At 40.1% G+C, this 22,556-nt stretch overlaps 1 protein-coding gene across 2 annotated transcripts in view; it reads left to right on the top strand.

Annotated features, from left to right (window-relative positions):
- Positions 1 to 22,556, top strand: part of MCTP2 (multiple C2 and transmembrane domain containing 2) — a 111,596-nt gene that overhangs the window by 33,222 nt on the left and 55,818 nt on the right. Inside the window, exons 10-15 of one of the 2 annotated variants that reach the window (XM_061371283.1) lie at positions 4,703 to 4,867; positions 6,648 to 6,778; positions 13,463 to 13,649; positions 14,524 to 14,617; positions 18,526 to 18,628; positions 20,605 to 20,707. In XM_061371283.1, coding sequence (XP_061227267.1) covers positions 4,703 to 4,867; positions 6,648 to 6,778; positions 13,463 to 13,649; positions 14,524 to 14,617; positions 18,526 to 18,628; positions 20,605 to 20,707 — 783 coding nt within the window. The remainder of the gene's footprint in view (positions 1 to 4,702; positions 4,868 to 6,647; positions 6,779 to 13,462; positions 13,650 to 14,523; positions 14,618 to 18,525; positions 18,629 to 20,604; positions 20,708 to 22,556) is intronic. The other variant, XM_061371284.1, reaches the window with a different exon arrangement.

Here is a 22,556-nt window from a genome sequence, read left to right as displayed (position 1 = left end):
AGGCTTTCTGTTGTCCTGTCTCATCCTTTTAAATGAAAGATGTGAGAGATAGGCTTGCTTCACACTTGGCCACCTCACCGTGTCATTTAAATGTACAATTTTTCCTCATCTCTTTATTGCTTCAAAAACAAGTTTGAACTTGGGGCATGTATGTGTGTGTCAGGAAAAGAGACAGATCTGAAAGCAGCCCTGATGCACCAGAGGGGATTCGCTGGGTGCCTAGAAAGGGAGATTATATACAAATGGTGTTATCAGTGAGACTGGAGCTCCTAAAGGATTTTTGTGAAGCTGGGTCAATGAGCTGGTTCTTTCCCCTCCAAAGCTCTGTCATTCTCACTCATCTCCTGTATTTGGCTCTGTGAAGGCAGAATATGACCCACCTGCTCATTCTTGTCCAGCTTTCTTCTTTAAACTAGAACCAGAAAATAATATAAAAACCTAACAGTTGGTGTGAGAAGCTTTTATATTCATTTTGAAACCAGGAACTAGATTCTGAAAATGGTATTGTGAGCACTGACTTCTAATTTTCCTGGTCAGAGACGTGAGTGGTTACTGGGCAAATGTTCTTTCTAAGCAGTAGGGAGATGGACTGTCATCTGTTCCTTATGTGGCAGGGTCCTGCTCTACGACCAGGCCATACTTTTGCTTCAGAGATTACTCATTACTTACGTGATGTTGCAGAGTTCCTAAGTCTGCAGCAAACATGGGCTTTTAAAAACATGTATTTTGGTTTTTAGAGTAAAGCTTTCTGGATATTCGTGTGCTTATTGTTTCCTTTCTGGCTGGCTTGTCTGAGGGGTGTTTTCTGTTCAGATTTTTATTCATTTTACAGCAGTGACCTTTATGGTATCACTGGTTATTTGCACACAGAGCCCAGCCAAAATCAGATCTCTGTCTGGAGACAACCCCTCAAATTCTGGTCTCGAGGCTGTCTTGATTTCAGAAGTGATTGGGGGGGGGGGGGGTGTTCAGGAAGGAATAAGCAAACTTGTCCAATGTTTTGAGCTAGATATATGTGCCAACTTCCATCATAAAGCATGTGTTTCCTAATTTCCAGCCTTATAGCCTGATCCTAGCTTCAGACATCTTTTCTGTACCTCTGCAAGGCACTTTTACTTTGGTCTGGGATGTAGCCAGAGTGTGAGCTGGCTGACTGCAAAGAGTTTATAGGAAAATATAGCAGGAGAGGCCTGAAGGACCTGGCATCCAGTCTGGGAGCACAGCTGGAAAGAACTTGTGTTCAGCAGCAGGAGGAGCTGAAGTACCCAAATGCAGAGGCGTCTGTAGTCTGCGATGTAACAGGGAAAGGGAAGAGCTGAATAGATAAAAACATGTTAAAATTGTCACTGATTAAGCATTTGTGTCCTTTTCTGATTGATATAGACAAGGGCTTTGACTTTTCTGGTCTCATTGTGAAGGCAGGTTAGCGTACTGATGGCTGGAGGGGAGGGAGAGTGTTTGGTGTGTTTCTTTCAGTGCTTGTTTTGCCCTTGAGTAACTTTGGACTAATCACTGCACTTCCTTGCTCTCTGCTCTGTAATAGTTTTGCCAACTCAGAGGGAGGCTGTGAAGTTTAATCAATTAACTCTGTGTAAATCAGGTTGAAACGAGTAGGTGAGGAGTATCAGAGAGGAGGTAAAACTTCTAAGACAAATAATGCAATATCATTTTCATGTCACCTGGGAGGCATTTTCCATAGTGCAAACTTCCCCAGGCAACACTAAGTTTGACTCACTGATGGTTCAGGTCTGTGTGTCTACCACACATCTGGGTTTCCCCAGATGTGCTTCCTTCCAGAAACTGTGAGTGGAATCTGAGACACTGCCTGTTTCGCTGGGATTTCCACCAGGGTGGTCAGAGGAGCAGCCTGCCAAATACCTGGGGAGGCTGGAGAGGTGGCCACAGAGCATGCACAGAGCAGTTCTTTGCTGCGTGTGTAGATGATAGAAGGCATAGAAGACATGCCAGACCTGCTGAGCACACACTGTGGGAATGACCTGGGCATGTCCAGGAAATCCAAAGCATTCCTAATGTGATGGGCTGTCTTGCAGGGGCAGGAAGCAAGCAGCCTTCTGTGCTGCTGTGTTTGGAGAGAGGCCTTTGATGGTGGCAGAACTGATCTGAGGGAGGTAGGAAGCAAACTGCAGTCATCCAGCCTGTGTCAAGGTGCTGCAGATAAGCACTATGCCATAAACCAATTGCAAACATCTTGGCTTTTTTAACCAGTGTGATGCTCTGAAGTGATGCTAGATCTCATCCAGAAGCTCCTGTTAGCTGGAGACCAATATGCCCCTCTTCCGAGATGAGCACAGGATGCTTTTGCAGCTGCAGAGCCATCCGGAAAGGGGGTGCAAGAGGCTGTTTGCTAGGGACCACCTGTTTTGGAAGGTCAGAGGTGATGCATTGCAATATACTTTAGTGATGGTGAGCTGCAGGTGCTGATTTTTCCCAGGACTGTGTGGAATCCGGGTGGGTTTGGGTACCTCCCAACAGTCCTTTGAATTGTCAGGTCAGTGGATAAAAGGATGGGGTTATTATGTCTGTTACAGAGCTTGGGTAGGAAGGCCCCCGATGCAGAGTGACTCCCTAAAATACTGGACTGGTTAATAAATGCAAAGTACCCAAATTCAATTTGAGAACTGAGCGATAACAACTGTCTTCAGTGCTCAGGCTGGAAGCTTTGAAGAGAACTGGATGCTTTGTTTTTAAAAGAAATTGTAATGTGGATAATAAACTTTGCCTGTTTTGTTTTTTTTTTTTTTGTTGTTGAACTAACATCAAATACCTCTTCCTCCTCTGAGGAAGGAACTTAGGGGGAGGGAAAATGCTTGGTCCTAAAGCAGCAAGTACATCACATCAAACATGACTATGTTAAATACTAAAATGTTCAAAGTACAACTGAGATAGATAAAGGCTTTGATGGGAAGTGGATATTTCCCAGGGACATTACAAGCAATAATCCAGATGTTATGGTGTAATGCAATGAGTGTCCATGGATAGATGGGGAGCTCAAGCCAAGCAGCGCCTGCTGTAGGCCTTAGCCCTCCACTCCCATGCTGTTACGCCATATGGAAGCAATCTCCAGGCCCCCTTAATAGCCAGCTTTGGATTCCATTTTCACAGGGCTCATAGAGCTAAGTGGAGCTGTTTTATGGACAAGTTAGATAGAAGCCTTTCCAAGATAAACATCCAATTCGAAATTAGGACATACCAAGCTGCAAAATTATTTTAGGGCATATTTCATGGAAGCACTGCCATTTTTCTAAGGCGATTGCCAGACTGTAGAATGCCCTTTGATCCCTTGTGGACATTACTCCCTTCTTTATAAAAAGGATTTTGAAATAGTTGCAGTGTTTAGGGAGGAATATATCTGCTGGGACTTTGAAGTATGTCCATGGGAACAGTCATGCTTTAGCTTTTTGGCCTGAAAGACGAACTTTACAAAAAAATATATAAAAAAGAAATTACATTGCAGCTGGATTTGTGAATCAAAATCTCGTTTTCTTTTTAAAGGTAGGAATTTTTAACCAGCGTGCCAGGAAAGCCAAACGGGGTGTTTAAATAGAAGTATATTAATATGCTTGTGGGATTCAGAGTTGGGTATTTTAACCAGTAGAAAGCAAGTAAAAAAGTTTGTGAGTCCACCACCCATGATTTAAGAATTTTGTTGCTGGGTAATTGATCCATAAAAAGTAATCTTCAGACATCAGGTGCTTTTGCAATCGTTTTATTTAGCAACAACATTTCTTACTTGCTTTTAAAGCTAACACGTCCTGTTTTAAAGTGACTTGTGAAATCTTCTCCTCCGTCTTGCTCCCACCTGTATATGACATGATTGAAGCTCCCAAGTGTGGCGAGTTAAAAGTTGCTTCATGAGAATAAAATATGGCAGGGTTTTTACTGCGAGAGGAAAAGCATAGCCTTGAGTTTTAATGCTTCCAGCTCACTCCCTCCAAATAAAGGCCTATTTAATCATCCTCTGTCCAATAAAATACTGCCAGTTAGCAAACCGTTAGCGCAGCCATGCTATGTAGGATGAAGCTGCGAAGGTAACAAATGTGGCTACCAGGTAACTATAACTCCAGATAAAGAGCCTGGTGTTTTTTTCAGCAGGCATCAGTGGTTTTGATTCGTGAGCTTTGTTTCTGGAAGTAGGCTCTGCAAAGCAGGCGAAGAGCTAATGGGGATGACAGAGGTTGAGTGATTGAGGAGGTGGAAGATGTGTGTTCAGCCTTTCACCTGGCCATAGGCTTTATGACTTGTGGGCTGTCTCCCCGGGAAGAACAGACCCGCGTTTTATGGACGTAGATGGAGACATTTAAGAGTTTACTTTAGTTTCTCCCCTCTTCTGCCTCTCCTCCCCATCACTCTCCTGTGTCTTTCTCTGAGCCAAGTTAACAGATTGCTTTCAACGCTCGAGGCCTGCTCTTGCCAAAGCCCAGCCAGGTTAGCTGAAGTTGACTCCTCTGGTGGTTTAAACTAACCCTGCTGTGATTTTTGCGCTGATGCTTAGTACTGTCCCTTCAAGGGGGCAGCCGTAGTGTAGTACAGGCAGAAAATCCATAGCATCTTACTGCTGTCCATTCTCTGTACTCCTAGGGGTATCTAGGAGTACCACTATCACTTCTGGTGCTTTCATACGATAAAAATGTGAGGTTTGTTTGGGTATATGAATATTTCATGGTACTGATTTGCTTTTCAGTCGAGTTTCCTGCGGAGCGTGCGACTCTCTGACTCCTTGCGTAAGAACCAGTTGTGGAATGGACTGGTCACCATCACTCTCCTCGAGGGGAGGAACATCCCCGGAGGGGGCTTGGCAGAAATTTTCATTCTCCTTAAACTTGGAGATCAAAGATACAAGAGTAAGGTAGGTATTAAGGCTGAAGGCAGTAAGGTACTTGGTGTTGCTTTTACTGATGTGGCTACCTCAGATGGAACTATTCTTGAATCTCTTTTATATAAGTGAGATCAAATCTAGGAGATCACATCAGGGACATTAGCATTTTACTAATATGTTTTACATGCCAATATTGAAGTAAGAAGGTAGGAATATTTTGTGTATCTGGTTTTGTGCGTTAAACGCACTCATCATATTGATGGATGTTTGCCATTAATATGAAATGAAATAAAGCTATGTGCATCACACATGTTTTGTTCTTTGCCAATACAGAAGTTGGGCTTGCAATGTTAGGTATGCTGGAAAAGCAGACCTGAAGTGGTTCCCAGTGCAGAGGAATTATTACTATTATTGCTGTTATTATTATTTTCAATTTAAAGCACCTATCTTTAACAATTTTATGTATAGCAGAACCCACACCCGTCCCCCAAACACAGAATATTCCATGGTTTTGATTGTAATTTTTATTCTTCCAGGCTGTGTTTACTTGTATCCAGTACCATTTCATGGGAATCTAAGAAATGGATGGGGTTCCCAAAGATATGCATTGCATCTCCCACGTCTAATAAAGAGAGAGACTCTAATTAAAATAGTATTCTGTTGAGAAAGCACAAGCTCTGCATGTCATGAGCTGGAAGTGTGGAAACAGGAGGTGGAGGAGGAAACAAACCGCCTCCTGTACAGAGCAAGTTCACAGAACATAGCCTTCAGATGCAGGCTCATCTGAAACCTGCTCTCTGTCCGCCACATCAGACCTCAAACCAAGGTCATGATAGAATGCTTTTATTTAGAAAAGCAGCTTTGAGAAATAGCAAATGGGTTTGTTATTTTAGAATAAATATACGTTATTCCAGTTAATATCCCTTTTTACTCTTCTCTTTAATGGTCCATAGCCTGTGCCGTGAATCTTCAAGGCTGCACTGTTTGCAGTCACAGAAATTTAAGAAGGGGGGTCAAGTACAGTGTTGCCTTCAGTGAGTTAATTGCTTAGTATTTCTGTCTGGGGTCCAGCAAAAGTTGGGGACTGCTGCTTTTACACCCTAATAACTCTTCAGATTGGCAGTACTTCACATCCTTTCCTGGAGTTTATTCAACTTATGAAGTATAATCTCTTGTGGTCCAGAAAAGCAGACAAGATGGGAGAAATCTCAGTCATGGTCCAGCTAATCCTATCTCCTGTCCTCTCAGTGGTCATGATGATATTGATGGTGGGTAGTGTAGTGTGATATGAATTGCAGGTGATTTAAGTGCCAATCCAGTGACTACTCAGAGTAACCTGAACACATGAACAATGTCACCGAACTCAGAGGGGCAATTTACAGATCTCAGATTAACTGGATGTCAGTAATTTCAGGGCTGCATCTTCTTTGCCTATATCTTAACACTGAAGGGTAAAAAATACTGGTTTAGGTTCCTTAATTTAGGTGATTGTCCTCAAAAGGCTTATTCTTGGTTTCTTCCAGTGTGTGATGTTGAATAACCACCACAGTCCACTGTAAATGAAGCTGGTGGATCCACCTTGCATTCATTCATGTTACACTTGCACATTTATCGTTACCAGGAGAGAAGGAAGAGAGTCTTCAAGGAAAATAAGGCTGCCTGTGATGGGCTGGGGAGCTTTGGTTAAAATGAGCATAATACTTGATGCCCTGATATCCAGCCTTGTTCTTGTAGAGGAAATGATATGTGCTTTACTGTGGAAATAAGTACCGTTTAAGAAAAGTAAATACTATAACTGCATGTTTTCTAGACACTGTGTAAGAGTGCAAATCCTCAGTGGAGGGAACAGTTTGATTTTCACTACTTCTCTGACAGGAAGGATATGTTGGACATTGAGGTCTGGAGAAAGGATAACAAAAAGCATGAGGAGCTTTTGGGAAGGTAAGGCTTTTTTGTTTATATTTTTTTTTATTTTGGTCTTTTGGGGTATTTTTTGTGTGTTTTTGAAGGGGATAAGTGCAAAAGATAATATTGGGGTTTATTAGCATTAAAATCAACTGATCAATTAAAAAGACCAAACCCTACCATCATACATTGTTTCTTTCCTCAGTTCAATCATATCTAGATGCCTCTGCTAGAGTATGGTTATTAAAACATATTAATAGGTAATTGATAAGCCACAACCTGGATGCAGAGACACCCATGCTGACTCTGCATATGCTGGCTGTAAAATCCCAAATCCCGTGGGAGCTCAGTGGCAGCTGTTCCCAGGAGAGCCGCCAGCAGCGCAGAGACAGTGTCTGTTTGTGTTGCAGGGTGATACTGCTCCAGACCTCATTGTGCTCTGCAGGGCTGATACCAGGCTTCAGGCTGGTGGCAGCTCAGGGATCTTTTGTGCTCCTTTTGAGGGTGGCACTGGTGTGTACCTTTCTTCTGTTTACACTTGGATGGTGTGTTCTTGTAGCCTTGTTTACCTATAGGTCCTGTTACCTGGGCTTGCTTCATTCAGTTAGTCCTCTGCGGCAACGAAAAAGAGCTTATCTCTGTGGGTTTGGTACGCCACACTGTTGCACAAGCTCGTGTTTCAGACATTGTTTCTGGGGGCAGCCTCAGGTGATTTGCCCATCTCCTGACTGGTTTAGTCCCACTGTATTATTCCAGTATAGCTTCAGATTCTCAAGTAATGATCTTATGCCACATTAGCAAATGAGACTTTTTGTGGGGTAGCAGTCAACCTTTTGTTTTAAATTTGGACTAGACTGTAATTCCTGCTCTTATGCCCTGCTCTTTCCCTTCCACTGTAACTCCGTAATACAACAGTATAAGTGCAGTCTTGGTTTCCTGGTAGTGACTGTATATTCTTTTGGCTTGCAGTATTGTCATCTAGAACCATCTCCCCAAACTACATCTGCACAGTTGGCTACATGCAGCAGCTCCAAGAACTCTTTAATTTACTGGAGCCCCTTTTGGGTTATCTGTGAGCCCCTGTGCTTATCTGTTTGCAGGATCAATGCCACAACCTCTAAATTCTTAGGGGCAAGTTGTTTGCTGTTCTCACCTGGTGAGGGTTTCACAACTTGAAGGCTAAATAACAGTAACACATAAGAACATTCTTTTACTTTAAGCATTCAAATAGTTTGAAACTATTCACTGAAAAGAACAATGCCCTTTGGCTCTACAAAAGTTTGTGGTTTTGCAGAGCAGGAAATGCTTTCTGGCTGAATGCTGCTGCTCATCACATGGAGAAGTGACTGAAGATGAATCTGTTCCTTCCATTCTCACAGTTACTTTTATTACTTCTGATATTCTTTTTAGAGTTAAGAAACGTAGCAGTGTTTGTGGCTTGCCTCTGTTCAGCCTTCCCTGATGTTGGAACAATTCTTCCATAGTCTTTTCTCCCTGTCTTTATTTTTCCTACTGGTTTCTGGCAGGTGGTGTTCAGTGTGGCAAAAAATAACCAGCAAAATGCTTATTACATTACTAAAGATTTCAGCACTGGGGAAGCGTGTGATAGATTTACCTTAAAGTTATTTTGGTGTCTCTGAAGAGAGAAAAGTATTGCTGTTGTTGCCTTAAGTGCAGCAAGGTGTAGCATCGAAACAGGAAAAAATAATACTACATTTCAAAGAATAGGTAAACACCAAATGCATAACAACAAGTCTTGTTTTCACAGTGTAGAAGCTTTTGACACCCCATAAATAGTATTTTATGAAGGGTTCAAATGCATTCTAATATGGAAAAGGATTCTGGAGGAAAACCAGCATTATGAGGTGCCATGTTTATTGTCTTCATGACTTCCAAGTTGAGTTTTGAGATTTCTGGGTTTCACAACATCATTGTAAAAAAGACTCTTCAGTAAAATATTTGTGGGTTATAGTCAGTCATTACACGTAACAGTATGCCCCAACTGCCCTCAAATAATTTGTATAATTTTAAGCACAAGGCAAAATTTGCCTGATCTTAATAATTCTGTGGTCAATTTGTGGATACAGTTAGAATTCATTACGCTTCCCTTAAGGCTGTATTGGTTAAACTGCATTGCTTAGACCTTTAAATATGTATTTTCAATATTTAAATTAAGTTGGGGAGATGAGCAAGGTGGAGTCATGTCTGATAATCCAGACTGCTGAATTTCTGTGGAATGAAGATTTATCTGAATTCCTTTAGACCCAGGATTTCATGTAGGATGGATGCCTTAAGTCCCTGGAACATGGCTCTTTTCCCAGGCATAATTTGGTTTCAAGGTAAAATATTGTTCTTGAAATAGGACCTGAAGTGTCTGTGGAGACTGCAGAACATGTAGAATAAGAAATGTGTTGGACCTCTGCTACTAAACACTAACACCTGGGGCATTTGCTTCTGAATTAGTGAGGAAACATTCAGTGGGATTTCATGTCACCCCTCTCCTATCACAAAATGAACTCATGCTGTCAATGCACATCACAAGCTGAATTATTGCATTCAGCCTACCTGCTTTCTCCTTAGATTTTCCAGCTGGGGCCAGCTTCTTTTCCTTGCTTAAAATACTGCAGCCTTGAGTGATTCAGCTGCCAGGGTCTGACTCTGAGGGGTGGCTGGTTTGATGCTGGGTGAAATAATCCCTCTATTTAGTCTGCACAAAACTGTTGGTAACGTTTATTGAGTGCTTTTTGTGTCCTTTGGGATATGAGGTATGCTATAAACAGGAGATGATGTTAATGTATATTAAGAAACAAAGGTGTTAACTGTGCAGAATTTGTCCAGGCAGAGTTAAATTGTTTATGCCAGGTTCTTAGAGAGGGTTTCTGCACTAAGGAGTATGGTTTGAAAAAGAGATGCTGCAGAATGTTAGAGGTTTTTTTCTTCACATGTTTACCTCAAGAAAGAGGTTATACAAAAATTCCTGACTTAGGACTATGAGATTGGAGTGCATCCAATATCTTTATGATGAATGCCTTCAGGAAACAGTGTCTTTGCAGCAAGAAACAATCCTTATTTTAAAGGCTGTGCTGTCGGGATGAAGCAGTAAAACCTGCTATGGCTGTGTCCAAACCTTTCCTTTAAATTTTATGAAGCCAGAGGAGGAATAAAACAACCAAAATTTATCTGTAGAGTAAGTCAGAATAACACCTTATCAATTGTATTCCTGGCACCTGTGGCATTTGAAACTCCTTTTCAAATGTTAATCTAGATGCATCTTACTGTATATTGTGATAATGATTCTGACCTCTTCTGTGTAGGGCTTTCAAGAACTCTGCACAGAAAAAAATGGCAATGTTGTGTGCAGATGCTTTTGTAGAACCTTACATATATTTAAGGTTACTTATTATAATTTGATGAACTGTGGCTTGGGTAGTAAAGTACAACTCTGTGGCTACTGGTAAGAGTCAAAGCTCTACCTTTAAGTGAAATTTTAATATTTGATTACCTGATAAAAGTCAGACAGATAATTTAACCCCCAAATTTACAGTGTAGTGTTCTCAAGTAATTTTTTTCTGCAAAATGAATGAAAAAAAGGAAGGGTGGGGGGAGGTTTGGCAACAAAAGATAAGGGCTACAAGTCAAAAGAAGAGTTTTAAATGAAAACTAAAGCTGTGGTGCTATCCTCTACAGAACTAGAGGTTAATATAGAGGTGTAGACCTCAGTATTGATCAGGAGGAGAAAGGAAAGCGTTTAATTAGCTGTGGTTAAAAATAGTGATACATTTGTGTGCACAATGCGCTTTTAACTTACAGAACTGTATCCCCTGTAGGTCATGCATATAACCAGGGGTGTGAAAGATTATATCTGAATATAATGCGTAATGTAGCAAAAGATGGTAACAAGCAGAGCTATCCTATTCTGAAATGGGATTATTGTGCTGAGAATTTAACTCAGAACATCATTTGCATCAGCTAAAATACAAATAATCTGAGACTTTTGCCCTTTGCATTCACATCAGGCAACTTTTGAGCAAAAAATCAGATTGCCTCCATTATTTTTGTACTGTGCCCAATCACAACAGTTTCTTCCCACTTTCCTGTGAAATAATTATCTGTAATAAGGTCTTGCCAGCTAGAAAGCTGAGAAAGAAAGAAAGGAAAAGTTTCTGTTTCAGGAAGATAAGAGAAGTAGTTTGGAAATGATTAGACTTGTTTTAATAGTGCAGAAGCGTTTGTGTGGAAACCACTGAATTTATATAGTAAATTGGATGTCTAATTGTTTTGCTGAGCTGCATTCTTTGCAGCCTGATCAATTACGTTGTATAGCCTAAATGAAACAGATTGTCCTTTTTATTTTTCCTTAAGCCTTTTGCCATTTGCAAGTGCAAATGTGGATTTTCTTTTCAGTTCCTCAAAAGAAAATACAGAGGCATACCATCACCTTGAGTGAACACAGATGTTTTAAGGAAGTCAGTTTGCACGGAAATCAGACATGATTTGAGGAAGAAATGCTTATATTCCACCTCCTGCCGTTTTCCCCTCCACATGTGCATCCCTCCTACCCCCACACACTTACACTTCATCTTTTCTTTGACCTTTGGATAATGAAATCTCTTTTAATAAGAGAAACAATTCCAATTTGCCCAAACAAGCTAGAATTATATTTAACTTTGCCTCAGAGGTTTGTGAGGTTTCTGAGGTTATCTATTGGTGGGAGATGCACTGTTGTCTGAACAGGTTGTCTTTTGTCTCTTACCCCATTAAAAGTTCTTAACGTAAGAAAGCAAATGCAGTTTTTCCCAGTTGTGGACTGTGTTGAGTGGGTGGTGGATGAAATGCTGATGTGGGAGATGTGGCCTCTATTGCCAGCTGAATCACAGACCAGCTGGGTGACCCTGAGTTTCCCCCCTCCTTCCTTTAGTTTCTTCATCTGTAAAAGAAATAAAGATAACCCCCAAGATATCCATATGTTCCCCCTTTTGCACTGATACCTAAAGTATTAGTAAAACTGCTGTGGTCTGAGAAGCAACTGTGTTAATGCAACCAAGGTGGTGATGACCTCCAGAGTGGAAGTGGTAAGGTCTTTTTCTCAAATACTTGCCTTTTTTGTTGCTGCTTTGTTTTCCTTTCTGCTGTAACTTCTCTTGTGATATCTTTCTGAAGAGTCTAGCCATAGCAGCGAGCTTTAAACGCAGCCTCTCACACTTGGAAATTGTGTTGAGAGGCAGCCTACACACCAAACAGTGTTAGTACTCTTCCTGGTTTATTTTCTTTCTCTTTCAAAGCACTTGAAAGCAATTAATAAGAGTAAACTTGCAACCTGTTGTACCTTCAATGCAGTGAATAACAAAGAGCACACTTAAGGCAAAGCCATCCCCACTGATTCTGGTCAGAAGAAGCTTGCACAAAGAGCTGTGTTTTAATACACGGATCTTCTGGATGACTTATAAACTCAACACAGCAGTGACTTTTACTTCATAACGTAGCTGCTTGGGTTTTCAGGCGGAAATGTTTTGGGTTTATTTGTTGGGTTTTTTTTCCCACCCCTTTTAGCATTCACAGAAAATAGGCTGTTAAGAAGCGGAAAGCATGCAATTTATAGCAGATGGGTATAAACTGCTCCAGCTCTACTACTGGAATGGGATCAATCAGGAACACTACATGCACCATTTACCCAGAAGAAACCCACCTGGGGGAACCCTGTGGAATTTTAGCCTATTAAGACAACACCTTAACAAGTTTAGTTTAAATAAAAACTTGTCGGCAGGCATTAAGAGGAGCAAAAGCTCTTACTCTCCATCATTCGCTCGCCATCCCTTTGAGAAACGCGACTCCCCTTGCACCGGGGCAGCAAAGCTTCTGCTTTCTTGTTTTTGGTTTTATTCCTTTCTCATCTGTAACTTTTGTTCAGCCTGCTCTTAAAAGCCAAACCCACGGAGGTTCAGAAAAGTTCCACTCCATTTACTGGGCTTCTAAATAGAAGGCATTTAGCAGAGCCAAGTGATTAGGCTTTCTGTTGCATTTAACCGCTCCCTTCATGTATAACTGGCTGTCTACTGATCTCTGCCTGCCTTAGCCCATGCTCATCCTTTATTATTGTCTCTTTATGAATGTTTCTCTTTTTTTCTCCCTTATTTTTGTTTTTAGGGGAAGTATCAGGTTAATGATACATATTAAGTGCAGGGAGTTTGCGGGGGGACTTTAAAGACAATCCTGCCCTTTGGGAAATATAACCGTACACTGAAAATGAAGCTCTAGTAAGGCTTGTAAAAGAGATTGGGGCATACAGTATAATGTAGCATAAAATGGAGTATGTGACTAAAGAAACTAATCCATTTTAGGCTAATGTTTTAAATTTTGCATTTGCCCTTTTTCTTTTCCCCCAGGTGAAATAAAATTGTGTTTCAAATCCATCACAAAACGCTTGGGGATTTTAGAGGGGAAGTGAGGCAGGCCAGAATGAAGTTTTCCTACTGTACTTGCAGCCCAAACCTTTTACCTCTGCTTACCAGTAGGTGAACCAGAAAGCAAAACTTGATGGTACATGCAGCAGAAACTGGCTAATTGGTTTTCCAAATTTGAGATGCTTATTTTTTGCATTCTTTCCGTCCTGAACAAGCAATGAGTTTTGGTGCTCGCTTGCTACTGAAATCAATATAAATATTGCTTTCCCTCCTCCCCTCCCCACCTTTGTTTTATTAACCCTTGGTGATGTTGTTCTAGATGCCAGGTTGATGTTTCTGCCCTGCCAATGAAGCAGACCAATTGCTTAAAGCTGCCTCTGGAAAAACATCCAGGGTCCCTGCTCATGTTGATTGCTGTTGCCCCATGTACAGGAGTGTCTATCTCTGATCTGTGTGTCTGCCCTTTGGGAGACCCCAGTGAACGGCAACAGATTTCACAGCGATATGTGAGTTTGCTTTATTTTACCTCCTTCTTTTTTTTTCTCCTTCTCTGGTTTTGAAAGTAGTCAAAATTGCAGGAAGAAGGAAAATTTGTCCAGTCATAATAACATGTTTCCGACCAGAGAAAACTATTGCATGAAATAGTTATTCTGTTCAAAATGACAGGGAGATTGGCGGGTCAGATAGACCCGAGCAATTTGGCTGCTTGTATTTGAGTCTTAAGCTAATACTTTTTTTTGCAAACTTGAATAGTATTAAAAGATTATCATGGAAGTGGGACACACCAGATAACATAGAAAGATCATAGGAAGCTTAGCTTGCTTGCCTCCTTTGGGGAGGATATGTCCTGGACCGTCAGCTGTTGGAAGACGAAGCTCTATGCTGGCTTCCATGCCTCAAAAACTGGCTAAGAAGGAATAAGTTTATCTCTCTGAAACAGGGTGCAAGACTGAGGCATGAGGACTTTGAACCAAGCTAAAGGTTTTGAGGAAAGATGCCTCACTCCTGATGGGGGGGAGGGTGCTGCCTTCCTGACCCATGCAGCTTCTCCAGGTCTGCCTGTCCCACTTTCTGGTTTATTTGGCAGATAATACTTGCATAAACATGTAGGACTCCTTCCAGTCTCCACCAATAAGCTTAGCATGTAACTTACATGAATAGAGAATTTCCATAGGAGCTGGGTAGCGTGTGATGTGAACCTCAGAGTCATGATGCGGTGAGACTGGGATAGTGGGCATGTATTTATAGGTGTATGAGCTGCTAAACTGAAACACTGCAGAAATAGCAATGGATATAAAAATGGAAGTCATTTAGTATTTTAATAATCTGTTTCTTACTGACTTACAAAAGAAATACGTCTTTATGCTTTCCTCCTTACAGTGTATAAAGAATTCCTTTTGGGACATAAAGGACATTGGCTTCTTACAAGTTAAAGTTTTAAAGGCGGTGGATCTGTTGGCAGCAGATTTTGCAGGTATTTTATTTTTATTTTGCAGCATATGTTGCTAAAATATATTGTGAGTGCTACTTAGAATGTGCAGTACTGTCAATTGATCAAAGAAAAGTCTTCCCATCATTTCTTCAGTGGTGAAACCTGCCTTGGAGAAATGAGATACGAAATGGTTTTTGCTCCCAAAAGTATGTGAGGAGGTCCAGTGAACGGAGATCTGATTTCCTCTCTAGATCTGACTGGTGTGACCGGTAACACTTAGCATGGTGTGCTGTTATATTTTTCCAGCAGGAATATGTAAAATATGAATTGATACAAAGTGATGGTGCCTGCAAAGCAGCTGCCCCATCTTTTATCAGGTTCCTTGTGAGTTTGTGAGCAAGACTGAAAGGTTTTGAGGGTGTCTGACACAGTGTTAAGTGTGTGGGTTTGGGTGGTGCTGCAGGCTGTCACCTGAAAAAGAAAGTTTGCCAGTGATAGGGATGTGAGTGAGATTTCTCTTGCAGCTCGTTTGAGGCTTCAGTTTTGGGTGATCTTTCTGGAGCTAGCTCTTATTCCAAGAAAAGGATAGATTTTTCAATGAACTGTATCTCAATTTGGCGTTTAGTCCTGACAGCAACTTAAAAAACACAACTTTATATCCTTTTTCCATAGAAGGAGTAGCAAATGGATACAGCAACTGCCTGGATATTCTTATTACCATGTATTCCAGGAGTGTGGAGACCTTTTCATTCTGTATCTTGCAGCAGCTCGTAATTCACAGACAGCATTGTATGTTGTGTATTTGCTGGCATAGTCTTTTTTACAGATAACTTTTTGATAAAGGCATGCAAGGTCATAGAATCATAGAATGGGTTGTGTTGGAAGAGACCTTAAAACTCACTTAGTTCCAACCCCCTGCCATGGGCAGGGACACCTTCCACTGGACCACATTGCTCAAAGTCCTGTCCAACCTGTCCTTGAACACTTCCAGGGATGGGGTATCCACCCAGTCTGTGTGCTTGGGATTGCCCTGAGGTTATGTTCCCCTTTTGCAAATGCTAGAGAGAAAACACTCTTTTCCCATACCCCAATCTTCATAAAGGCATCATAGTATAAGAGAACATTACTCGTAAAGTAACGACCAAAGGAGAAAACCCAAGATGAATCATTATGTTCATTTTCAATTCACTGCTTAACCCTGCACTGCTAAAAAAGATTAGTGCAGAAAACTGTGCTTTAGAGAACTGAAGAACTTAATTTGAAAATAAACACAAACCCCTGCCAATATGAATGGTATCCTGTATAGAAATCCATTTCTAAATTGATATAATGTGTGCATTTATACGGAATTAGGATTGTAACTGCATCTTACTAACAGATTTAATAAGGATACCACAGCAAAGCAGAACCTTTGGCAAATGTCAAGGCTAGGGCTATCTAGAAGCACATAAGGTTTTAATACAGGCAGTGTCCAGGGAAAGAGTTGAGCCTGGAAGCTTATTTATCCTTTGGAAAACTTCACTGATGCTAGTGCAGTTTCATCAGTGATGGATTTGGCCCCCTTTCCCTCAGTTCTTAAACAGGAACATGTGGGTGGCTAATGAACATTGGAAGAGACACGCAGGTTCTTGATTCTGCAATTCAAAAACTTTTCATACAGAGTATGTGACACACATTCCTTGTGCATAGCACAGAATGAAATTCTGCTTAAGTAAAAGGTTACTCAGTCTGTCATTATATTCAAAATAACCCAGGCTTTGAGCCTGATTCACGAAGCAAATGACAAATTGTTTTTCAATGGCAGTGCTGAAAATATCCTAGTATTATGCTGTAATAGACCCACCAAATTGCAAAAGGATGCAGCCATTTTAGGTAAAAATAGCATAATTTCTGATCGTGAAATGAGAGACATAAAGATTAATTATCTGTTCTGAGCCATTCATAAATGATTAGTGTAGCAATTATGGGCTTCCATAATAGAGCCCTCCTAGAGCAGTGCCATATTTCCTGCATTGCCAGGGAGACTGCTCAGATTTATTGTTATTGATAAAAGTAAATTCAAAGTCCAGCTAAAAATCTGATAAAGGGAATATCATAGAGACACTAAGAGCTACAGAGATTTCCAAGGGTTAACAAGAGGAGCAGTATGAGCAGGTAGTTTTCCCTCCCTGTCCTGTCCCATAACAGTAGTGAGTCTTGTGTGGGTGAGCTTCTGCAGACCAGTCATCTAACCACAAGTGTAATGCCACCTTATTCCCATAACAAAGATTGGATTTTGGTGCGATTGGTATTTCAGTTTTCATTATAATTTTGTTGGCATTATAGATTTTAATTATATATTTTAATTTCAAGTTTTTAGTCTACTATAATAATAGCTATCAGAAAACTTTGGTTTTGAACAGTGTTTTGAAAATCCATATTTCACCATTTAACATAAATTTTAGGCTAGTTTCCATGCAGCTATACCAAATACGTAGAAGCTCCTCAGCCACAGCTAGCTCAGTTTGAGACTTCCATACTTTTGTATTCCTAGATAATAGTTTTGTTGACGTGAAAATGACTTTTTCTGCTTTGTTGGATGTTTTCTGTGTACGCATGAGAGTTCTTCTCAAACACTGCATTTGCTCACTGACCAAAAAATAGCATTCAGAGTACCAAATTATACAGTGGGATTGTTTCTGTCATATACCAGTTTGCATTTCAAGCAGTTTTCTCTGAAAGGCTATGTGCATTTTCCACACTTATCAGAGAAAAGGCATGTAAGCTGAAAAGGAGAAGACAAATAGATTCCAGTAATACACATGGTCTTTAAACTTTACCAATATTGACTAGTTAATACCCCACAGTTTACATACTGAAAAGATTCCTGTTTAGTTTATAAACTTCTCAGTAATAACCTTAAGAGCTCTGTATTAATAACACCAAAAATAAGGATTAAATAAAAGACAGCGTTTTCTTAAATATCTTGTTTGTCTGCTATCTAAATCCCTGCACTGCTGACATACTTAGTTGCCTACGTACAAGTCAGGCTGGAGTGCCTGTGTCTGAGCTATACATGAACACTGAAGATGAGATTAAATCAGATACTGAGTCAGACATGCTGATAAAGGGTACTCTGCTCATGATGGAAACTGCTGATCTGCAATAAGCTGTGAAATCTACAAATTCATGTCATATGAGTTACCAAAAATAAAACATTAGTAAATGTGTCTTTGCCATAAAAGGTTTCATGACAATATCCTTATTTTGAGAGGAAGTTGGATTCTTTTTGTTTTATTTGGGTTTGCTTTATTTGCTTTAAGCAGTATACCTGGTTCATGCATGGATTCTCCAGTTGGTGCTAGGTTTTGTTTAAACTGTGGCACTGTGTAGTCTTCATAGCTTCAAGGGCTTTCTCACATGGAACTCATTGAAGAAATTCTGCTGATACAGATGGTGTTACACTTTTCTTCTCATGGTGTGGGTATTTAATTCTGTAATCATCTGAAAACATCCACAGACTCTAAGCAGAAGATAGAATAGAGAGCTGTAACTGCAGCAGAGGTACTTGGATGGTACTGCTTTTGTAATACTGCTCAGGACGATGGTACTGCTTTTGTAATATCATCGGAGTAATTGTCAACATGAGAAGATTTTTCTAACTATAAAGACTTAGAGATGATTCACTATAAGTCTCAGATTTCAGGTATTAAGAGAGAAGCCACCTGAATGATTTGTAAAGTATGTGCTAAGAGTTTCCAGAACTGTGGATGCATCGGGATACTGTTTATTTAACAAGTCATTCCAACAGAGCAAGGCAATTTACAGTTGTCTTAATTGTTCTAATTTTATTTGGCCAACCACTTCCTCAGCCTTCCTGCAACTCAAGAGTGTGAATACTAAATAAAATAACTGGTCCATTTATATTTTTTTCCTTTTTCATTTTTTTTTTCTGCCTGCTCTTTCCCTAGGTAAAAGCGATCCTTTCTGTGTATTAGAGTTGGGAAATGACATGCTTCAAACACACACCGTTTACAAGAACCTCAATCCAGAGTGGAACAAAGTTTTCACATTGTAAGTGGATTGCTTTTGAAAACAAGCTGCAACACCACACAGCAGCTTAACTATAAAAGCTATTGACTTTGGGAAAATGCAAAGGTCAGGTTTAAGATATGTCATTTTTTCATAGTCAGAGAGGATGTTGGAGAAATATCAACTATAACTCAATTAAAGCCTTTTGCCTTTTACTAGTTCTTGCATGGAGTTTATTAATAGAAGTCATTAAAAGAAAAATTACTGTGATATTTATAGGAAGAATCATGCCTAGATGTAATGGAGTCATAGCTGGATCCAAGAGATAATATAACAGAAAGTAGAGACCAGATACTCACGCCTACATTTTCCATAATTTAAAAGAGAATATGTTTCATTGAACCGTAGTAGAATTATTCTTTAATTTGTAAGCAAGCAGAAAATTAGAGCTCATGTTGTTCATGGTGTATCTTCTGATTTTAAACAACTCAAATTAGAAGCTTAAATTTTTATGGAAATCAAAGTATTCTCTTTTATTCTTGTTACTTTAATTAAAAAAGTGATAAGGCATTTTTTTTTGACAGCAGAGTTTTCTAAAATCTTGTTTTATGCTGACAAAGGTCTTTGTGAATAACTGTGTGAGAGATGTCTCTAAGACTGTAGTATGTGGCAAGGAAGACAACTGTGAGAGCTGGCACAGGAGCATTTATGATATTTGTACCTATCCACTGGAAGAACAGTTTAAGAATGATGGGCTTCTTGCAAAAGCAGCATTGATAAATACTGGGCTGGTTGAGAACACAATTAAAAGTATTTGATCTCTTTGATAGAAGTACTTTGCTGGATTTCTGTTTTATTCGTGGGTGCAGCTGAATGCAAGCCTCTTGGAGACCTTTCTGTTACTTCGCTGTTCTCAAGAAGCTTCCACTCATCACTGTTTGCTCTGAGATTGTGCCAGCAGATGAGTCTTCTTGGATGTTCAGCCAAGAAAATAAATCTAATAAGAATCCAAAATTATTTTAAAAGAACGCTTGTGTCTCTGCTTCCTGTGGGTCTCAGAAGTGTCAGCTCCAGGTTATTCTCTAACTTTCCTATTGCTGCTGTGTGGTTAGTCCAAGCATCAGATCTGCAGAGCCAGTCAGGCTCTCACATCTTTCCTTAGAGTTCTGCCATTTAAAAGGTTTTCAGTTAATCACCTTAAAGCTATTGATTTGAGAAGAGTGGATTGCTTTGACTGGATGAATCTGTTTCAGCTGGAGCATTCAGTACACCAGAGACCCCTTCGCATCATGTGCAGATTTTCTGAAACACACTTATCTGTGTGTGTCACTGTGGGGTTTTAATATTTTATACCACTGGTAGCTGTATCATATGGAAAATGATAATGTCTTGGAGTGGTATGTGGCAGTATGATGGCAGAAGTGGAAGGTTTCAGTATATTTTAAATGTTGTAATGTCTTGAAAACAGTGCATTTCATGGTGGCTTGGCTGACACCAGATCATACACTGAACATGCTACAGCTTCTAGCTGGAGAGACAATGGGAGCAACTCCACCGTGTTGTGTCATAGGTTCTGGGAGCTCTGAAATGACCTTCTTTTGGGGCAGAATATCTGTATTAAGTCCTATATTGTTTTCTGTATTATTTCTTTAGTGTCCTAAAGTAAGTCTGGGTTTGAATTCAGCCCTCGACATCTCCCAGTCACCAGCTCTCTCTGTTGGAGAGCTGAGTTTTACACTGTTGGCATCACCAGTGCACGGAAGATGTCACCATTTGTGACCACCATTTGATAGTTAGTTACTTTCTTTACTTAGTTATGGGACTGAAACGTGAGGAAAAAGCTTGGGGAATACCCATCATTTGATTCATTTTTTGGGGAATTTAATTAAAAGTTAATTTTATACTCCAAGGCAATACAAAATTAATTAGTAAAACAGTCTCCTCTGATCTTTGTGGAGGAGACCATGTGCCTGTGTATTGAGTATTATTTTCTTATGTGTCTGCACTTTTTGTTCCAGCCCGATTAAAGATATTCATGATGTTCTGGAAGTGACAGTGTTTGATGAAGATGGAGATAAACCCCCTGATTTTCTTGGAAAAGTTGCCATCCCATTGCTGTCTGTAAGTTACCTTTGCCTTGTGTATCATTCAAAAATTGATGGTTTTGCTGGGAAAGAGTTGCATTTCTTTTCTTCGTAGCACAAAGTAACACAGATTTAGAGATAAACAGGTTTTGTGATCTATATATGCCTTAGTTGGCAGTGTTTATAGTTCTCCTTAGTGTAATGAGCGTTGCCAACCCATTTTAGTACAAATTTGGTTGATTGGAAAGAAATTGCAGAAGTGTCTGTACTTCATCAGTACTATATGCCATGTAGGTCTGAAAACATAATTGAGTTGTTCTGTATGTTTCCCCATCATCTTCTGAAGGTAACATTTTAAGCATGTCTTTGTTCTGTCTTGCTTCTTTTTACTCCAAGAAAGTAATTGCACATCACAGTAGAATTGACTAGAGATAGCTGTTGTTATTGGCACAGCTGAATAAAATTACCTAAAAGGGGTGTTTTCTACTCCATAGTGCTTTTAAAGACTGGTGGCTTTTGTTCTGTAAACAAATATGTGAACAGTGAGCACTACTATGGGAGTATAAAATCAAAACTGGGAACAAAGCAAGCTCAGGGGAAAGTCATTGCTGTGGAGATTGAGAGCTGAAGCTTTTACAGAAATAGCCAAAAAAGGTCAAGCTAAAGAGAAGGGAACATAAAAGGGCCATCAAGAGACATTAATAGAGAAATGGGGAAAAACAGCATTATGTTTGGTACGACTGATTTAATTTTGGAATAAGGATGTTAGTAATAAAGCGAGTAAACCAGTTCAAGAGGATATAAACAACTCCGTGTGTATGTGCAGTATCACAAGAGATTCTTGTAACTTTTTCTGTAATGTTTTGAAAGAACGTTCTCAGCTGTGACTTTTGTTAAATCAATTAGTAGATGAGGCTTGAACCATCATGGGACTCGTGCTCATATCAATCAAGCTGTGTAAACACGTTTAACAGTGAGCATGGGGGTTTCCTTAAATTTTGAGACACTGAAGTTTTACAGTAGGTTCCCTATGCAGAGGAGGGTGTGACAGGTATTTATGCAGCGAGTACTGCCTTGATCCCTGTACAAACATTCATGCTTGCAACGTATAACATGGTTCGAGTGATATATGGAGTAGTGAGATGCTTTCGGTAATGCACAGTGTGATGCTCTGGGTAATAGCACTCTTGAGTAGGCAGGCAGTGAATCCTGATTGAAATTATAGAGTACAAAATTGCGGTATTGTTTTGAAACATCCCTGTGAAAGCATATTCACCTCTGCAGAAAGGCTGGCACACATCTTTCATGGTTAAGGCAAGAGTTTGTCTTTCAGTTGTAGATGTGAGCTGTTGCAGGAAAGGCAGTCTTTCAATAATGGGTTGGTGGGGCTGTGTCCTAGCAGAGATTGGAGAAACAGGATGTTTCTAGAGGGAAAGCAGAGCTCCCATCTGATCCAAGAAAGCCATATAAGACCCATAGAGTCACCATAATTTAAGTAAGGGACCAATCAAGATCAGAGAGGGGAACTGCAAATATTTAATGTTTCCAAATAAATAATGAACTGCCCAGGAAGAATCTTGAACTGTTGTAGAGGGCACGATCTCAATCTAAGGAACGCTTTATAGTGGTAAAGAAATAGTCCAATGTACCCAGTTTTGTTATTATTTTGTCTAAATAAGTATATTTCTTCTGTATGTGAATTAAAAGCAATGTGGCTTCTCAATCTCTTCACAGAAGTATTTGTTTTCATCCACTGTGTGCTCTTTCAATTTACATGAAGTCCAGAACAGGGGAACCCTTGCATTTTGGGGGTATAAAGAGCATAAGCTATAGAGGCTGAGCAGTAAATACTGAGCTCTTGGTGCCCCCAGACTGTTGTGTGCTTT

The sequence above is a fragment of the Neopsephotus bourkii genome, unplaced genomic scaffold (genome assembly GCF_033783945.1).
Source record: "Neopsephotus bourkii isolate Nb327-2 ecotype Australia unplaced genomic scaffold, CSIRO-AGI_Nbou_v1 NB_1572, whole genome shotgun sequence".
NCBI lineage: Eukaryota > Metazoa > Chordata > Aves > Psittaciformes > Psittacidae > Neopsephotus > Neopsephotus bourkii.
This window is presented reverse-complemented; position numbering and strand designations above follow the sequence as displayed.